A 17,486-nucleotide genomic window follows, 5' to 3' on the forward strand; every position below is an offset into this window, starting at 1 on the left:
ATTGTAACACTGTACTCACCGGTCAATTGTAACAGTGTACTCACCGGTCAATTGTAACAGTGTACTCACCGGTCAATTGTAACATTCTACGTGCCAGTCAAATGCAACATTTTACCCTCTAATTGATAGAAAAGGCTAATATATCTTACAGTGTTCATGCATTTGGGTATGAAGATTTTTTCCAGATGATTTTTTCCTCTATTGCCACTTCGAAAAAAAAATTGTAGCAAAGTTTCAAGCTTTGGTGTATCGGAAAATTTGTAACTAATGAAGTTCATTCAATGAATGCGCTTTGGAAAAAAATAAAAAAATCTGAAGTTGAATATCTTTACTAGAAATCAAGTTGATGAATTTACTAAAGGTGTTCTATTTAACCAGAAAGTCTGAGAACCATTGCTACATAGACGGTCGAATATGGACAATTACCTGAATTTTGACAAACTCTGAGATTATGACAGTTTTTAGACTTATTTCAATAAAAGTCAACCCTTGAACCCTTATGTCAACCCTTGAACCCTTGCGTCAACTCTTGAACCCTTGCAACAACCCCTGTACCCTTGCATCAACCCCTGAACCCTTATATTATTAATCCTTGAACCCTTGAACCCTTGTGTCAACCCTTGAACCCTTGTGTCAACCATTGAACCCTTGCATCAACCCTTGAACCCTTGAACCCTTGTGTCAACCCTTGAACCCTTGCATCAACCCTTGAACCCTTGTGTCAACCCTTGAACCCTTGTGTCAACCCTTGAACCCTTGTGTCAACCCTTGAACCCTTGTGTCAACCCTTGAACCCTTGTGTCAACCCTTGAACCCTTGTGTCAACCCTTGAACCCTTGTATCAACCCTTGAACCCTTGTGTCAACCCTTGAACCCTTGTGTCAACCCTTGAACCCTTGTATCTACCCTTGAACCCTTGCGTCAACCCTTTAACCCTTGCGTCAACCCTTGAACCCTTGCGTCAACCCTTTAACCCTTGCGTCAACCCTTGAACCCTCACGCAAGGGGGCGTGTGCGGTGCCACGCTTGGGGAGCTGGACGCCCCCCCGTACCCTGAGTCCTGTAAAGAATATCAAAATATTTTGGCGAACGGTTTTTTTTTCAAAATATTAGAAAATCTGGCGCTCAATGTGAAATTTAACGCATTTTTCGAATTTCGAGTACTGTGCGCTTTCTGGCTACTGAGTCTGCCGAGTACTGAGTGAGTATAGAGTATCTTGAGTATAGAGTATCTGGAGTATAGAGTATCTGGAGTATAGAGTATCTTGAGTATAGAGTATCTGGAGTATAGAGTATCTTGGGTATCAAGTATCCTGAGTATCTTGAGTATCAAGTATCCTGAGTATCTTGAGTATCAAGTATCTCGAGTATCAAGTATCTTGAGTATCAAGTATCTTGAGTATCAAGTATCTTGAGTATCAAGTATCTTGAGTATCAAACATCTAGATGTGTATAAGAGACAGGTTCTAAGGCCGCTGCGTGTACTAAGGCCGCTGCGTGTTCTAAGGCCGCTGTGTGTTCTATAAGGCCGCTGCGTGTTCTATAAGGCCGCTGCGTGTTCGAAGGCCGCTGCGTGTTCAAAGGCCGCTGCGTGTTCTATAAGGCCGCTGCGTGTTCTAAGGCCACTGCGTGCACTAAGGACGCGTGTTCCGTGGCCGCTGCGTGTTCTAAGGCCGTTGCGTGTTCTAAGGCCACTGCGTGTTCTAAGGCCGTTGCGTGTTCTATAAGGCCACTGCGTGTTCGAAGGCCGCCGCTCGTTTGAAGGCCGCCGCGTGTTTGATTGCCGCCGCGTGTTTGAAGGCCGCTGCGTGTTCTAAGGCCGCGTGTTCTATAAGGCCGCTGCGTGTTCTAAGGCCGCTGCGTGTTCTAAGGCCACTGCGTGTACTAAGGCCGCTGCGTGTTCTAAGGCCGCTGCGTGTTCGAAGGCCGCTGCGAGTTCGAAGGCCGCTGCGTGTTCTAAGGCCGTTGCGTGTTCGAAGGCCGCTGCGAGTTCGAAGGCCGCTGCGTGTTCGAAGGCCGCTGCGTGTTCGAAGGCCACTGCGTGTTCGAAGGCCGCTGCGTGTTCGAAGGCCGCTGCGTGTTCGAAGGCCGCTGCGTGTTCGAAGGCCGCTGCGNCTTGAGTATCAAGTATCTTGAGTATCAAGTATCTTGAGTATCAAGTATCTTGAGTATCAAGTATCTTGAGTATCAAGTATCTTGAGTATCAAGTAGCTTGACTATCAAGTATCCTGAGTATCAAGTATCTTGAGTATCCTGAGTATTGAGTGTATTACGAGTGTTGTCTTTATCTAGACTTCAACTTTTATCGCCAAATACGATTTATTACTTGACATAAATTATTATTTTGCAGTAAACCGATTTACCATCCTTTCTAGCACTTGATTCTATGCATTGAAGCAATGTCAACACTATATACGCTTATGACAGGCGTGAGTTCGAAATGTAACAACTTTATTGCACATGCAGAAACTAATCTCGGATTTTTTCTTAGCCATTTTGAGTTTTCGCGTATGAAATTAATGTAAAGTGACTAAAATAGTGAATAAAGTTAAATAATTTAGCTATAAACAGTTGAAAATGACCTCATCCATTGAACAACAACTTGCTGAGTACCGACTTAAGAAACAAAAAGAAGCCCAAGAAAAAGACGCTAGACGAAGAATAATGACCGATAACCCCACGATAATTCCTAGAGATGACAGTCCATCTAGAAGAAGATCGTTCACGTTTTTTAATCCGATTTTTGATTTTTTCGACGCTGTCGGAGCGAAAATAACGAATGCCCTTTACGTCGCGGTTGCCCCCGAGCACCTCCAGCGCCACGCCCCTGGCGGGAGAACCTTGCGACTTGCGGTAATTAGTTATATCACTACAAATTGTGATTATTGTTTTGATCATAATGTGTAAGTATATCTGCAATGATATACCTAGGAATTATTAATTGACGTATCATTTTCGTAAATTTTAGGAATGGTTCAATAAGTTCCGGTACATGAATCTACATTCTCAACTATAGAATTTATTTTATTCTATGACATGCAGAACGATGTAGTTGATGCCACTAACAACAACGAGGAAATTCATGATCCGCTTCTGCCGCGCGAGGATGACGCGTCTGACTCCGACTCCGACCAGGAGTCGACTGAGGCTCAACCGGCAAGCGTTTTCTCTAAAATAATTCGGCGGCGTTCGAGGATTGAGTGGGCGGCTCTTGCACTGAAGATTGTTCTATGGCTGCTATTGTGGAAAATATTCATCATATGGCAGTTCGGCGCCGTGTTCTTTCTATTCTCTGGTTTTGTTTTCATAGGGTAAGTACTGCAATAATGCTTAATAGTGTCTTCCACGCGTATTACATTTGCATTCATTATATCTGGATTTCGTTGAAGCGCGCTCATGACTAATACTTGATTAAGGATGATATAATGGATACTTAATGATAATTTTTGACTATACCTTAAGAGTATAATTTATTCTTTTGCCTTCAATCCAATTGAAATCTGCCTGCCTAATACCTATCTGGTGCTAAACTGGAATTACCCATCAGATATATCAGGTGCAATAACCATTCTTGTGTTACAGATGCAATCTACGAACATCTCCCCGCGCCCCTGGGGAGGTAAGCGCGTACTCGGTGTTTAACAGAGACCTGAGGCGTATAGATGGCACTGTCTCTGCAGAGCAGCTGCAGAGAGAGATGCTCTTCACACTCTGACGGCACTGTCTCTGCAGAGCAGCTACATACAGAGATGTTCTTCACGCTCTGACGGCACTGTCTCTGCAGAGAGAGATGCTCTTCACGCTCTGACGGCACTGTCTCTGCAGAGCAGCTACATACAGAGATGCTCTTCACGCTCTGATACTAGCCTTTTAATAACATATTTCTTTCTCGTTCACCAGTTTCTTTGATTTGTATTCATATTTTCTAGTAAAATCAGACATAAAGCGCGAGTTTTTCTATTATTTGATCGCCTTGAGGCATGAAGCTTTTTTATTCGCGATTTTTTTTTTCTTTCCGTCCTTTTTTGTGAATTTTCATCATCCGTACATGAAGTGAGAGTTTATATATTTTTAATTTTATTCGTATATTTTTATTTAACTATATATATCTTCTTATGGTTTGATCTATGGGGGTGGTTATCAGCAGACATTTTAATCGTTGAAGATATAGGAATAAGGCGAAACTCGGTGAAGTGAATGGGACTTTGTCTAGTAGTGATACACTTTTTGGCCATTGTGTGGGTCAAAAAGACACACTTTTACCGAGAAAAATGCCTATCAGTGGGTAAGAAAGTGTGTCGATTTTTGGATAATACGTCCCGTTCTTTTTTATTGTTTTCACAAGCATTACGCGGTTACAATGTAAACTTTGTTGTCGCTCGATTTGCGCCAGAATATTACGGTACGTCAGTTATTCCCTGAATTGCTTTAGCGCTGACTCCTCGACTTGAGTTACTCTTGACTCGCATTTAGTTACTCCTGACTCACATTTAGTTACTCCTGACTCACATTTAGTTACTCCTGACTCACATTTAGTTACTCCTGACTCGTATTTAGTTACTCCTGACTCACATTTCGTTACTCCTGACTCACATTTAGTTACTCCTGACTCGCATTTAGTTACTCCTGACTCACTTTAAGTTACTGGGCACACGAGATGGTTAAAGGTTGATATGTTTAGCCATGTATGCTAGTATAGCATTTGTATTTTTGATATCTCGTGTAAGCATCGTAACCCAGTTATACTGCCTGCACATACATATACGTTTGTTATATCATAGAGTAATAAAACACATTTATTTATTTGTTTTTGTGTTTTTCCTAACCTGAAATAATTTATTTCAATCATAATGTTTAACGTTGGTAATTAAGATAGCTGTTAATGGTTTTAGGCCGATATTGGTCGCACGAATTTGGTTCGTGCGCTTGTTTAATTCGTAAAATTTGTTATGAAAAATTATAACCTGTATTTTTTACAGGATTTAAAAATGTGCAACTTTTTTCATATCGTATCCATGTCTATAAATATTCAGATCGTTATATTGGGACATTTTTTTATATACATGATAATAGTTTTGGGTCGCATTTTATCAATATTTCTAGTAAGGAAGTATAGAAGAGGACGTTGCAGAATAGGCCTACGTAGTCTGGCCTATTCCTTCAATGTTCCAACTTGTATCCGGGAGATCTAAGAACTGGCTTTTTGACCACATCTTTCCGAAACTGACGTAGCTATGAGGCTGTGGATCATCCCATAGTAATATATATGTACGGATATAATGAATATTTTTGGTGACCGAATAGGATTAAATTTAATTTTATGCCTGCATTCAAATAATAATCTAAAGTATGCCTTTTTCGCTATTGTTTTTTGTAATTTTTTTCGTTAAATATCACGAACGTTGTCAGAATTCATGTTTTTCTCTGACAGTCAGGTTGAACTGATTTTTGATGGCTAGATTTCAATTGAAAGCATATCCGTTTCGAAAATTAACAAAAATTTTGGTTTTCCTGTAAATTATTTTTTTTTTTAATTTAGGATCTTAGACAATTATCGCTCTCTTGGTAAGAATTTTGATGGCGAATCAACAAAATTCTATTTATTAATATTTGATGTTTATCGTGATAGTTCTATACCTTGGGACTTGCTGACAGCTTCTGCCGAATTGTGCTATTGCTGTATCGTCGGTAATTGCAGAAAGCTTAACTTTTATGCACGTACGGAATCCGGAATGCAAGTTAGCTATGGGCTCCCGATTTTCGAGGTCAGATTCCCCAATCCCCGTCACAACTGAAAAAAACAGCGATGTTAGACGGTCAGAGGTGCCAGTCAGCCGGCTGCCGGGATGGTGTTTTACGTGTAGCAAGTAAAATGACGAATGTGTCTAATTTCTTTCAATAATTGCATTATTATGACTCAAATTGTGTAGTGTAAATAATGCTGTCAGAGTGTCAGTCAGGGTGGCCCAGTGGTTAAAAGTTCGGAGTACCAAGATTGGCGCAGAGAGGTGCGGGTTCGATCCCAGCTCTGTGCGCCAGTTTCTGGTTAAAATTGGCGAGGATGCCGGTTGGTTAAGCACAGCAGAGTTGTAGCAGTAAGCAGTGACAGTAAGTTGCAAGCCTAGGGCCTAATAAACGCTGAAACCACTATTATTATCATTATTAGGGTAAATGCGGTATATTCCGTTCCGTCATCGTGGGTAATTCCGTCACCTCTTTAGTTTTTCCTTTATATTAAGCTTTGTTTTAGTTCCATGTGTTCGTTGATAGTTGAAATGGTGACGTCATACATTTGTGCGTCAAACTAATGCCAAAACACTAGGTCTTGGCCATCTAGTGGGAAAATATTGAGATCCAAAGAGAGACGATGCACGCTACCCAGTGAGATCATCAAAAAATGTATCAAATTTGACAGTTGACCTTGCTCTACCAAATAGTGAATAACTGTTTGTATAGGAAGAATATTATGGTTTGAGACTTTTAAATATGTCTGTGAATATATTAGGAATCATTTAAGTATATTTGTATTCGCTGATTTCAAGTGGTAAATAAATTAATAGATGATATGTTGTATTCCAATACAGCTCACACAGCAAACGGAATTCGAACACGTGGATGACGGCATTACGTATCAGTAGAATTTGAAGCGCGGACCGAATACGCCTCACCACGTGCTGAATATTGCCACACACAGTGACGGAATATAGGGATTTGGTAGGTTTCCATTCTAAAGGCTTTTAAATAAATATGGCAATATTTTGTGACGTTTCGTTGTTGCTGACACGTAGTGCGGTGTTTTGAGAGTCACATAAACAAACAGAACTTGAGTAACGCATACGGTTATTTTTTATAGTTTTTCATTTCTCGATGCGTCCTTAATGTGACGGAATATACCGCGTTTACCCTATTATGACTCTAATGCTCAAGTCTGTACTTAGTTTACTGCTCTAGTTAGGTTATTCATTGTAAATGAAAATGACTGTGATAACTGAGAATGAGAAAAGCCCTCCCTCGGTAAGTTGGCCATTAATGCCCATTATTAGGCCATAGCCCATAGTTGCACTTTACCAAAGGGCAGATGCCAGATAGTGAGAAAATATCTGAAGATCTTTGGCACTAGTTCCCCACCGCATCAGCTGAAGCCTGAAGGCTTGGAGCTGAGCTGACTCAGGGCAGTCAGGCTCACTCAGCTCTCATCTGATCAGCATCAAAAACAAAATCTACATCATGTCGATCATGACAAATGAAAATTCAGAATTGAGCAGAATTTGCAAACAAATTTCTTACTAAACACCTCTAACTTCATTATATAATATGTATTTCCAGAGCTGGGCAGTGCTACTTTGAAATGTAGCGCCGCTAACGCTACATGCTGTAAATGTAGCAGGCGCTACCGCTACACCCAGTCACCCACTAGATTGTAGTGGGCACTACCGCTACAGTAAATGTAGCGCCACTACAATGGCCAAAATTATTGGAAATCTCTAAATATTTATTGTTCTGCTATTGAGATTTACTTATAAACATTTAATGATAATAAAACATTTTCAAAACATATTAATGCAACTTTATTGCAATTAACCTAACCAAACTACTGAACTAGTATGGGTTAGATAGAGTAAATACAAGTTACAGTTATTTCTATGTTTTACCTTCCCTACATGGATGTCTACTTTAATCTACAAATCTCAAAAATTATCCACAAATACCGTACATATAAAAAATCACTCTTTTATTTGTATATATATGTGGATTATTTTTTATTTATTTTATTGGTAGATTAAAGCAGACATCTATGTATGATGTAGGGAAGGTGGAACATAAAAATAACTGTGTAAAAATAACTAAGCAAACTGAAACATGAAAAAATACCTGTAAGTGGTAACTGGTAACAACTTAACAACTAACATGTTGACAGAGCTGGGCAGCGCTACTTGGAAATGTAGCGGCGCTACCGCTACCGCTACATGCTCTAAATGTAGCGGGCGCTACCGCTACCGCTACATGCTCTAAATGTAGCGGGCGCTACCGCTACCGCTACATGCTCTAAATGTAGCGGGCGCTACCGCTACCGCTACACCCACTAGATTGTAACGGGCGCTACCGCTACCGCTACAGTAAAATGTAGCGCGCTACATTAGCCGCTACAATGGCTAAAATTATTGGAAATCTTTAAATATTTATTGTTCTGCTATTGGGATTTACTCATTAACATTTAATGATAATAAAACATTTTTAATACATATCAATGCAACTTTATTGCAATTAACCTAACCGAACTAGTATGGGTTACCCCAGGGTTAAATACAGTAAATAGAAGTTACAGTTATTTTTATGTTTTACCTTCCCTACATGGATGTGAACTTTAATCTACCAATCTAAAAGTTTACCGCATGTCTGTGCGTGCTATAATTTTTGCGTAAGACAATTTTAAAAATATATATATGAACATTTTTTAACAATATGTACAAAGATTTATTTGAATTAAAAATGTGAAAAAATGGGAAGAACGCGAAAAAAACGATGGGGAAAATAAAAAACCTAAAAAACCGGGGCTCTACAGTCGCTAGATAGTATTGTTACAAATCGAATGATATATGTCTCGACATTGTAGCATGTGATCTGCAAAAATTATAAACTTTTTTAGAGTACCCCTTATTTGCCGTTTTCTATTAATTCTACGTTTTCTTTCATTTTATAAATTTGCATGAACAAAAAGGTCTTAGATTTCTTGTTTTACATATGTGTGCCAAGTTTCAAAACGATCCGTCTGTAAACAAAAAAGTTTTGTTGGAGGGTAGCCTGTCCCCTTAAGTAAAATCTAAAGGCTTTATCTATAAATGTAGCGGTAGCGCTGTAGCGGCAAAACCTCGTATCGCTACTTAAATATGTAGCGGGCGCTACCGCTACCGCTACATTGCCTTAAATGTAGAGCCGCTACCGCTACCGCTACTGAAAATGTAGCGGCCGCTAGTAGCGGCCGCTACATGTAGCGCGCTACTGCCCACCTCTGCATGTTGACACTAGTAACAGGCTGAGGTTGACAAATCTTTTGTACAGTTTTATTCTGTAATTAATATTATGTATGAATCATGCTGGTTTTAAAATAATATTTAATACTATTCAGTAAAATCTAAAGGCATTATCTATAAATGTAGCGGTAGCGCTGGCCGCTGTAGTGGCAAAACCTTGTATCGCTACTTAAATATGTAGCGGGTGCTACTGCTACCACTACAATTGCTTAAATGTAGCTCCGCTACCGCTACTGAAAATGTAGCACGCTGCTGCCCACCTCTGTGTATTTCTACTGAAGACAAGAAATCTTAAAAGTTTAGGCAATTTTAGACTTCTGGTGTTGGTGACAAATCTTCAGACTTCAGTGAAATGGGTTTAAAAGCCTGATCCAATTTGGATTTGGATTTACAATGTGGTGACTATGTAAAAGACTTTCATGAGTTAGGCCTTTAGTTTATATTGGCTGGCTGCCTTTTGTCACTCACATATTAGTTTTGTTAGTGGGCATAATGTTTTATTAGTGACAATGACAAACCACAAAATTTTTAGGATCAGTTCATTTTTAATTTCCTCATCTACTCAATATATAAATTAATTTACTATGTATGATAATGCTGGTATCTATTATACTTTACTGGTCAACCTATAGGACTCAAAAATGAACTGAGGAAGAGTCTCAAAAAGTCTCTCCTTTGATGCAATTTAATAAATTGTAGGAGAAAAGGGGAGCAAGGTCAGGTAGAGAGGATATTATAGCAGAAGCTAGACTTTAGAGGCCCTCTAGACTCTGTACCCTCATTGTACATGTAGACGAGAGAAAATGGGAGTGCCAAGACGGCCCTCTAGCCAATATTATAGAGGCCTTCTAGCCTCTGTAGTCTGTACCCACTGTAGAGGGGTGTGGAAAGTTTGTGCTAATATTTTGATGCTCATGTGGCACCATAAATCTTTTGATAATTGCTCATTTTTTGCTTTTTATGCACTGCTTATCAATAGAACTGCTCATCTATATGCTTTATATGAACTGCTCATCTGGCCAGAACTACAACTGTAAGGTCAAATTTCTACATAAAAACTGCTAAGATATTCTGCCCTTTTTCAAAGTCTTTTTCAATTTTGTTCATAAAATAAAATGTTTCTATTGAAAGTGATAACATTAATGTTGTGGCATCTTAAGTGACAGGTTAAAAGAAGTTTCTATTCTCCAAGCTGTGAATGGATTTTTGAAGCCATGAAGTTATCAAATTTAAAGACATGTAAAAATCTTCTGTGTGAATTTGGATTTCATGCCTTGAATGTTAATTTTTTTTTTTTTGAGACTTTGAATTGTGACATTGCTGGTGTCAAATCTTGAGTTTTATCTTAGAAGGGGAAAAAAGAACATTTAGTTAGAAGTTCAAATGGTTTTCATCTGCCCTAGCCCTATTATTTCAGTCATTAGTGTGTTGGATGCCTGGGTATGTAGGTTCCATTTGTTAATGAAAACATATATTTTTTTAATCATTCTGCAGACTTCATTTCCCAGCTAAGGTGTTGCTCTCTCATAAGATAGGTAACCACTGAAATCAAGTTGTGAAAATTTATTTTCAAAAATATTTATGAATCATAGTTAATTTTCATTCGTATTACTTGTGTTCAATATTGAAATCTTTTTGCAGCCAATTAAATAGCAAATATCTTGCCCAGATTCTATTTCCACTTGCATGGTGTGCATTACTAAGGTAAGTAAAGAAAGCCCAATATCAGTGTACTTTTAACTATTATTAAACTATTAAGAATGAAAAGTTTGTGTAAATACATATCATTGTTCAACGGAAATTTATGAACCTAATTGTTCATAAAATAATTCTAAATATTGTACCTAAGAACATTTTGACAAAAACTAATTTTTTTCTAAACTATACTACCATTGTTTCAGATTTTGTTCATTAGAAGTGTATACCTGAGCCCTTGAACAAGAACTTTTTGCCATGGGTATAGACAAGATTTTGCAAGGAGTTATGAAATATCGCCAGACTTGCCGGGATGGAATGGTCCAGCAATTCAAAGTGGTTCGCAATGACCCACATGTGAGTTGTGCTATAGTCTTACATATGTATATGTTAGTCTGATTCATTGCATAGATCGAGACCTGAATTATGAAGAACTTAGATCGATACCGTATCTGAATGATAGAGAAGAACTTAGACTAGAATCTGAATCTTAGAATAGAACTTCGATCGAGATTTGAATGATAGAAAGAATAATAATGATAATGGGCGATCCATCGTTGCCTTGGATTGCTAAATCTGAAACATATACCTATACCAAGGATAGGGTTGAACTTAGAATAAGATCTGAATAAAAAGTGGGTTGACAATACCCACAGTCTAGTGATAATAATTAATAAGAACTATTCCTGCTCTCTCGGTATAAATCTATGGCATATGTAGAATATAAATACGACAGCTCCATTAAACAGCTCCATTAGAAAATTTATAGATAATAAGGGTGAAAAACAACAAAAAATTGACAATTAGTCTCATGATTTGTTCAACTTTTAATTGATTTTGTGTTCGACTGTGCAGCCAAAAGCCGTGTTCTTCACATGCATGGATAGCCGCATGCTGCCCACTCGCTTCACTCAGACCAACGTGGGTGACATGTTCATTGGTGAGGCAATAAATCGTGTTCTTTGCTTGCCTTGATTCTAGGAAAATACGTTCCTGTGATTAGCATTTTATTTGAATAATCAAGCATGTGCCGAAAAAATAAAACCTGGCATTTTGACATGGAAACATAAGGTGAGGGATGTCGCGGGGGATGAAGCAGGAGCTGGAGCGGGTGATGGTGACCAGGTGTCACGGGTGATGGGGCGCTAGATGTTGCGAGATATGGTCAATGTCGCGGGTGATATACTACACGTCGCGGGTGTTGGAGGGGGTGGAGGAGCTAGGGCCAGATAACGGTGATGAAGCCATACGTTGCCGGTGATAAAGCAAGACGTCGAGGGTGTTGGGGCTACACGTCGCTGGTGATGGGGCCCAGACGTTGACGGGGGCCAATCAGCAGCTGGAAAAGTATGCTCGTTAGTTGCAAATTGAAGTACTAATGTTTAAAGTCAATTGGATCGTTAAGCAGTAAGATAAATACCAGGTACGAGTTTTCGTCAAGTGCATCAGTCATAATGTACTTACTTAACAATATATTTCTACCATGTTCTAGAACGAGCGCAGTGCTCGCCCTGTACTCGGTCAATGGTGTATCCCCCGCACAAAGTAGGTTATAATTGGTTAAAGCAACACAGAGTCTAATTGATTTCAATACCATGGGTTGTAAATGGTTTAAACACAGGTTGTAATTTGTGCCAAGCATGCAGGTTGTAATTTGTGCTAAGCATGCAGGTTGTAATTTGTGCTAAGCATGCAGGTTGTAATTGGTTGCAACGTTTCAACAGTACGTAACGCAGGCAACTTGGTGCCGCACGCGATGCTGTGTGGGGGTGAGGAGATCACCACGGAGCCTGCAGCGCTGGAGCTCGGCTGTGTCATCAACGGCATCAAGCATGTCATTGTGTGCGGTCACTCTGACTGTAAGGTAACTTATACTATTCTTTAACTTACAATTAATTAAAAAGAATAAATTATATACAGTAAATACTAATTCAACTGTATTAAAAAATATTAACGTCATCGTGTGCTGCAACTCAGACTGCAAGGCAAGTCGTTATTTATTTTGTTACCATTAACTAGAATATCCATTAATTTTACTGTACATAAGAGTAAATTGATCGTCCTCGCGTGGGGCCGCTCCGACTGTAAGGCAAGTAATCTTTTTCGTCATAATTAATAATAACATTAATTATCTATACTGTAAATTGAAGAAAATTGCACATCGTCGTGTGCTGCCAACTGTACCGTATTTCACGTCACAATGAAAGTTAATTTGATTATCAATTACTTATATTAAATTAGAGAAACGTCTGTATCCTGCACGGCCACTCGGACTGCAGGGTAAGCCGCTATTTATTTTTGCGTCCTCTTTAATTCACCTGAATATTAGCTTATATTATGAAATTGTAGAAACATAAGCCACATCGTGTAGGAATAATCAGATTGCAAGATTGCTATTAGTTCACTTCACAATCAGTGAACTAAAAGTACTTTTTTTCTAATTCAAGAATCAATCCATTTAAAAATCTACTAACATAATTCTTTGTTTTATTAAATACACGGTTTAGATATTTGCTGTTAACCGCGTCAAGACGTCAAAATTTGTATCTTACATTAAATTCCAAGTAAATTATTTTTTTTTTGTTACATATCCTTTAAAATAAACCACCCGTTCAATCGCTCGTATAAGATATTTAAATAAAGTATGTAAAAGAAATTAGGAATATTGACTATTTGGGGTTTTGGGCTGATTAGCGATGATGAAGTAATTAAAATAAGGAACTCGCTTGAGTCTTTTACTTACGGTGTACTGACGGGCGGTGGGGTCATATCACATCAGCATTCAATTTGCTGCCATTTGTTACGTGTATGACGTCATCTGTAACGTGAATGACGTCATCTGTAACGTGAATGACGTCATCTGTAACGTGAATGACGTCATCATCATCTGTAACGTGTATGACGTCATCTGTAACGTGAGTGACGTCATCTGTAACGTGAATGGCGTCATCTGTAGCGTGAATGACGTACTTTAGACGTGCAACGAAATAACATTTTTTCAACCATATATCTCACCCAAATTAATTAGTAAAATATCGACGTACGTGAAGATATAAAATAAGCTTTCATGATCCTTAAGCCACATAGTTTTATTTTTAACCAGCAGCTTAACCCATAGTGTTGCTTCGATGTATGGTATGGCCTATACGATGATACGGTATATAGCAGGTGTATTTTAACTAAGATAATAAATAAGAGGACGAATTGCAGAACGAACGAGGAACCAAAGATCCAGATGATCAATTCAACTTCTTCTTGTGCTGTAGGACATTTTTGCATTCCGGATCAGGACGAACCTGGTTTCTAAATAGCGATAATAGCGATGCACTTTCTGTCACTTATGTGGGTCATCCTGACCCAGTTTGACCCGGCAGGGAGGCGTATCAGTGCTACGGTCGCTCTCTGCTGACGCTGTGAATATAAAATAATTATTCCTATAGATTATTCCTTCTGAAACGCAAATTCATTTCGCTGAACCTGGCTTCCTTGAACGGCGGATGACAATTATATATTTTCGTTAGCATACTTGTGAAGTATGCCAAATATGTTTCTGTAATGCCCGGAGCAATCGATCGAACTATTGATAAGAAGAATAATCTATAAATTGGATGCTAGGTTGTGGAGCCACAAAGACCGAAGTAATTGATCGGATTACTCAATAGAATTATCTTGTTTGGACGCAAAGTTGGGAAGCCGATATAAGATCTGATTAATTGTTTAGACTACTGGATCTAATAATTATTTATTTTTAAGCCACTAAGACCGAAGTAACCAATCGGAGTTCTAATAGAATAAATTTAAACAGTATGTTTTATTATGGTAAAACCATTATTTTCAGGCGATGAACATGCTTCATCTGCTGCGCAACAGTGACATGTCAACACGGGAGATTGTGAAGCAGTCTCCCCTGAAGGCATGGCTGGTCAGACACGGCCATGACTCGCTCATTAAATACGCACAACTCGAACTCAACGACTTCAAGCAACCGCTCGTGTTTCAGGTACATATGGTCTTCTGATGCCATACTTTCAATAATAATTACGAGATTGTTACCCCATCGGCTTCTCCAGTTAATCCCACATATCACTAATTATTCCGGTTTTTATTAACCTGTTATACGGATTTTTATTTTAATGTTCTAATATTTTTAACATGCAAAATAGCCAAAACGCACATTATTTTGGCTCAAAATTAATTATAATAACATATATAATAATGTATTTTGCCCTGAGAAAATAATAATAATAATGCCCCTTTTTAAATGAATTGGCTAAGTATTTTTAATTTTGATTGTAATTACTCCCCCTGGTTGATGTGCAGGGCGAGACGCCGTTACGTAGGTTCGTGGCCTACATCGACCCTGACGACCAGTTCTCCCCCGAAGACAAGCTATCGCAGGTGAGGCGCTGCGTGCATTTTCAAGTTACGGTGTATTGGAAAAAATATTAGAATAAAAATAGGTAGAATAGGCAGTTATTATCAATTAACAATTAATTGAACACTAATTAATAATTAATTGAGCCAATTAATTTTGTTGTTTCGATCTGTTGGAAATAAAATATTATTATTTATCTAGTAGGTTTGCTCTATCAATTCATACATTTCGAATAGAAGTCGTTATTTTAGTCAAAAGTCAGCAAATATATTACAGGGCAGCCATGCATTTTTTCAGCTCTGATCAGTTGGAAATAAAATATATCATTCATTAAAATCTGTACAATTTATTATTTAATAAAATATATTTTAATACCTTTTTGCTAATGTATTATTAGTAGGTGGGCTCGATCGATCCATTAATCAACAAGTGCTACATTAGTTGAAAAAATATATTTAAAGGAAGTCATGCATTTAGTAGCTTTTTTCTGTTGGAAACGAAATTTATTATTTATCTCGTAGTTTAGTAGGGGACTCAGCCTATTTCTTAATTAATAGAAGCTATTAAAATTAATATTTCTACATGTAACTATCATCTTACAATCTTAGATACGAGCTTAATGCAACGACATTTAACATTGTAAATGCGACTCAGTTTCTGGCCGGTCAAGATTAAAAATTAAAGATACGATTTTACGACCCGGCTAAGAAGAGCAGTTCAAATACGAGTATTGAGTAAACCGCCAAAACTTGGAAGACCCAAGAGGTAAAAGTGACCGCTACACGGTAATTTCTTGCAGGTGAACTGCCTACCGGTACATTATTTTGCAGTTTAAAGTGCATTTCTTGCAGTTCTAAATTAATTTGGTTGCAGGTGAACTGCCTCCAGCAGCTACAGAACATCGCCAGCTACAACTTCATGCGTGACGGGCTGGCCAAAGGCCGCGTTTACCTGCACGCCTTTTGGTTCGACATTTATTCTGGGGACATCCACTACTTCAGCAGACAACAGAAGACTTTTGTACCTATGAACGAGGATACCATCGACACACTCATGGATGAGGTGCATAAATATTACTCATGATGGGTCAGGTGCAGGGATATTACTCATACGTGAGGTACAGTGATGTTATGGGGAAGATATATGGATGGGTAAGGTTTAGAGATATTATTCATTGTGGGTGAGACACGTACATATTATTCATGATGTATGAGGTTCACAAATTTTGCAGAGGGGCCTGCAAAAAATGCCTGTGGATTACACTCGTAGCACAGTCTGCAAGGAACCTACATTTTCGTTATTCACTCATGAAGTGAATAATGATCGGAGTATAAAATGTGTATTGTGCATGTTGATTCTGAAAACCTTGTGCGTGTTGTTCATGGGAATTATTTGTGTTTACGTTGTTACGAGAATGTTCAAGATGATCTGATAATTGTTCTATGTTTTTATAATCACAAATTTTAATACGTCGATTTATTTGTACACATTTATCGTAAACCATTGTAACGTTTACGGGGAGAACCACGTGTGTTGTATTTTTACATTGTGATGAGTGTGTACAGTAAATACTATTCATCAATTACTATTCAATACGCTGAATATTCTCTATTGGTTTGTTTACTAAACAAATAAGCAATAATATTTTATTCTTATTTCAAGCATATTTCTCGAACACATGATCGTGAGTCTTTTACGAGACGCTCTGTATTGGGGAAGTTCCACAATGGGGAAGTTCCACATTTGTTTTCAACAATGGGGAAGTTCCACATTTGGGGAAGTTCCACATTTGTTTTCAACAAACATCATTTATTGCATACATTACGATACAATATTTTTACGAATAATTTGTGTCCTGGGAATTATTGAACTAAGAACACCATATTCATGTTTTACTGTAAGAGTTTTACTATTAGCGGTTACAATGCTGGTAAGTTATACTCTGAATATATTTTTCGTCATCGACGTGTAAATAATTGAACACGTGATTTAATTAGTTACCTATAACTCGAGATGAATTTTTTATTTCAAGGAATCCTGTATAGAAGCAATTTATTAACTTAACGAAATGTAATATGCGTTGTTGAATAAGCATTTACGAAGTGTAATGCGTTTATTGACAAAGGTTTTATTGTACGTATATATATATATATATATATATATTGTAATGTGTTTGAAAACGGGGACTGTGTACTCGTGCTACCTACAGGTTTAGTTTAGTCGCTTACTGCCTATAGAATTTAGTTAATATTTTAGTGTTTTTGTAGAATAATTAGCTAGAATTCTAGAATTGAATAACTGACTGGATTTCTATAACAAGCTTTACATATATATAACAGCGTCATGACAGTATAGACTATACGCTTCTAGTGGGACTTGGTAAT

At 38.1% G+C, this 17,486-nt stretch overlaps 2 protein-coding genes across 3 annotated transcripts; both read left to right on the top strand.

Annotated features, from left to right (window-relative positions):
- The first annotated feature begins 2,319 nt into the window (after positions 1 to 2,319).
- On the top strand, positions 2,320 to 4,055 carry LOC108664363. Of its 2 annotated transcripts, XM_018150939.2 has the most exons (4): positions 2,320 to 2,853; positions 3,043 to 3,311; positions 3,583 to 3,697; positions 3,791 to 4,055. In XM_018150939.2, the coding sequence occupies exons 1-4, from the start codon at positions 2,578 to 2,580 to the stop codon at positions 3,806 to 3,808; spliced, it is 678 nt and encodes a 225-aa protein (XP_018006428.1). In that variant the 5' UTR covers positions 2,320 to 2,577; the 3' UTR covers positions 3,809 to 4,055. The 2 variants fall into 2 exon arrangements, with proteins under 2 accessions (XP_018006428.1, XP_018006427.1); XM_018150938.2 differs by lacking the exon at positions 3,791 to 4,055 and having other exon boundaries at positions 3,583 to 3,772.
- Positions 4,056 to 10,575: 6,520 nt separating this feature from the next.
- LOC108664365 (beta carbonic anhydrase 1-like) lies at positions 10,576 to 16,596 on the top strand. The gene is made up of 7 exons (XM_018150940.2): positions 10,576 to 10,736; positions 10,934 to 11,084; positions 11,583 to 11,667; positions 12,452 to 12,591; positions 14,566 to 14,727; positions 15,048 to 15,125; positions 15,976 to 16,596. Exons 2-7 carry the CDS (start codon positions 10,986 to 10,988, stop codon positions 16,183 to 16,185), a joined length of 774 nt encoding a protein of 257 aa, XP_018006429.1. The 5' UTR covers positions 10,576 to 10,736; positions 10,934 to 10,985; the 3' UTR covers positions 16,186 to 16,596.
- The last annotated feature ends 890 nt before the right edge of the window (positions 16,597 to 17,486 follow it).

Source organism: Hyalella azteca, unplaced genomic scaffold, assembly GCF_000764305.2.
Source record: "Hyalella azteca isolate HAZT.00-mixed unplaced genomic scaffold, Hazt_2.0.2 contig12079, whole genome shotgun sequence".
In the NCBI taxonomy this organism is placed as follows: domain Eukaryota; kingdom Metazoa; phylum Arthropoda; class Malacostraca; order Amphipoda; family Hyalellidae; genus Hyalella; species Hyalella azteca.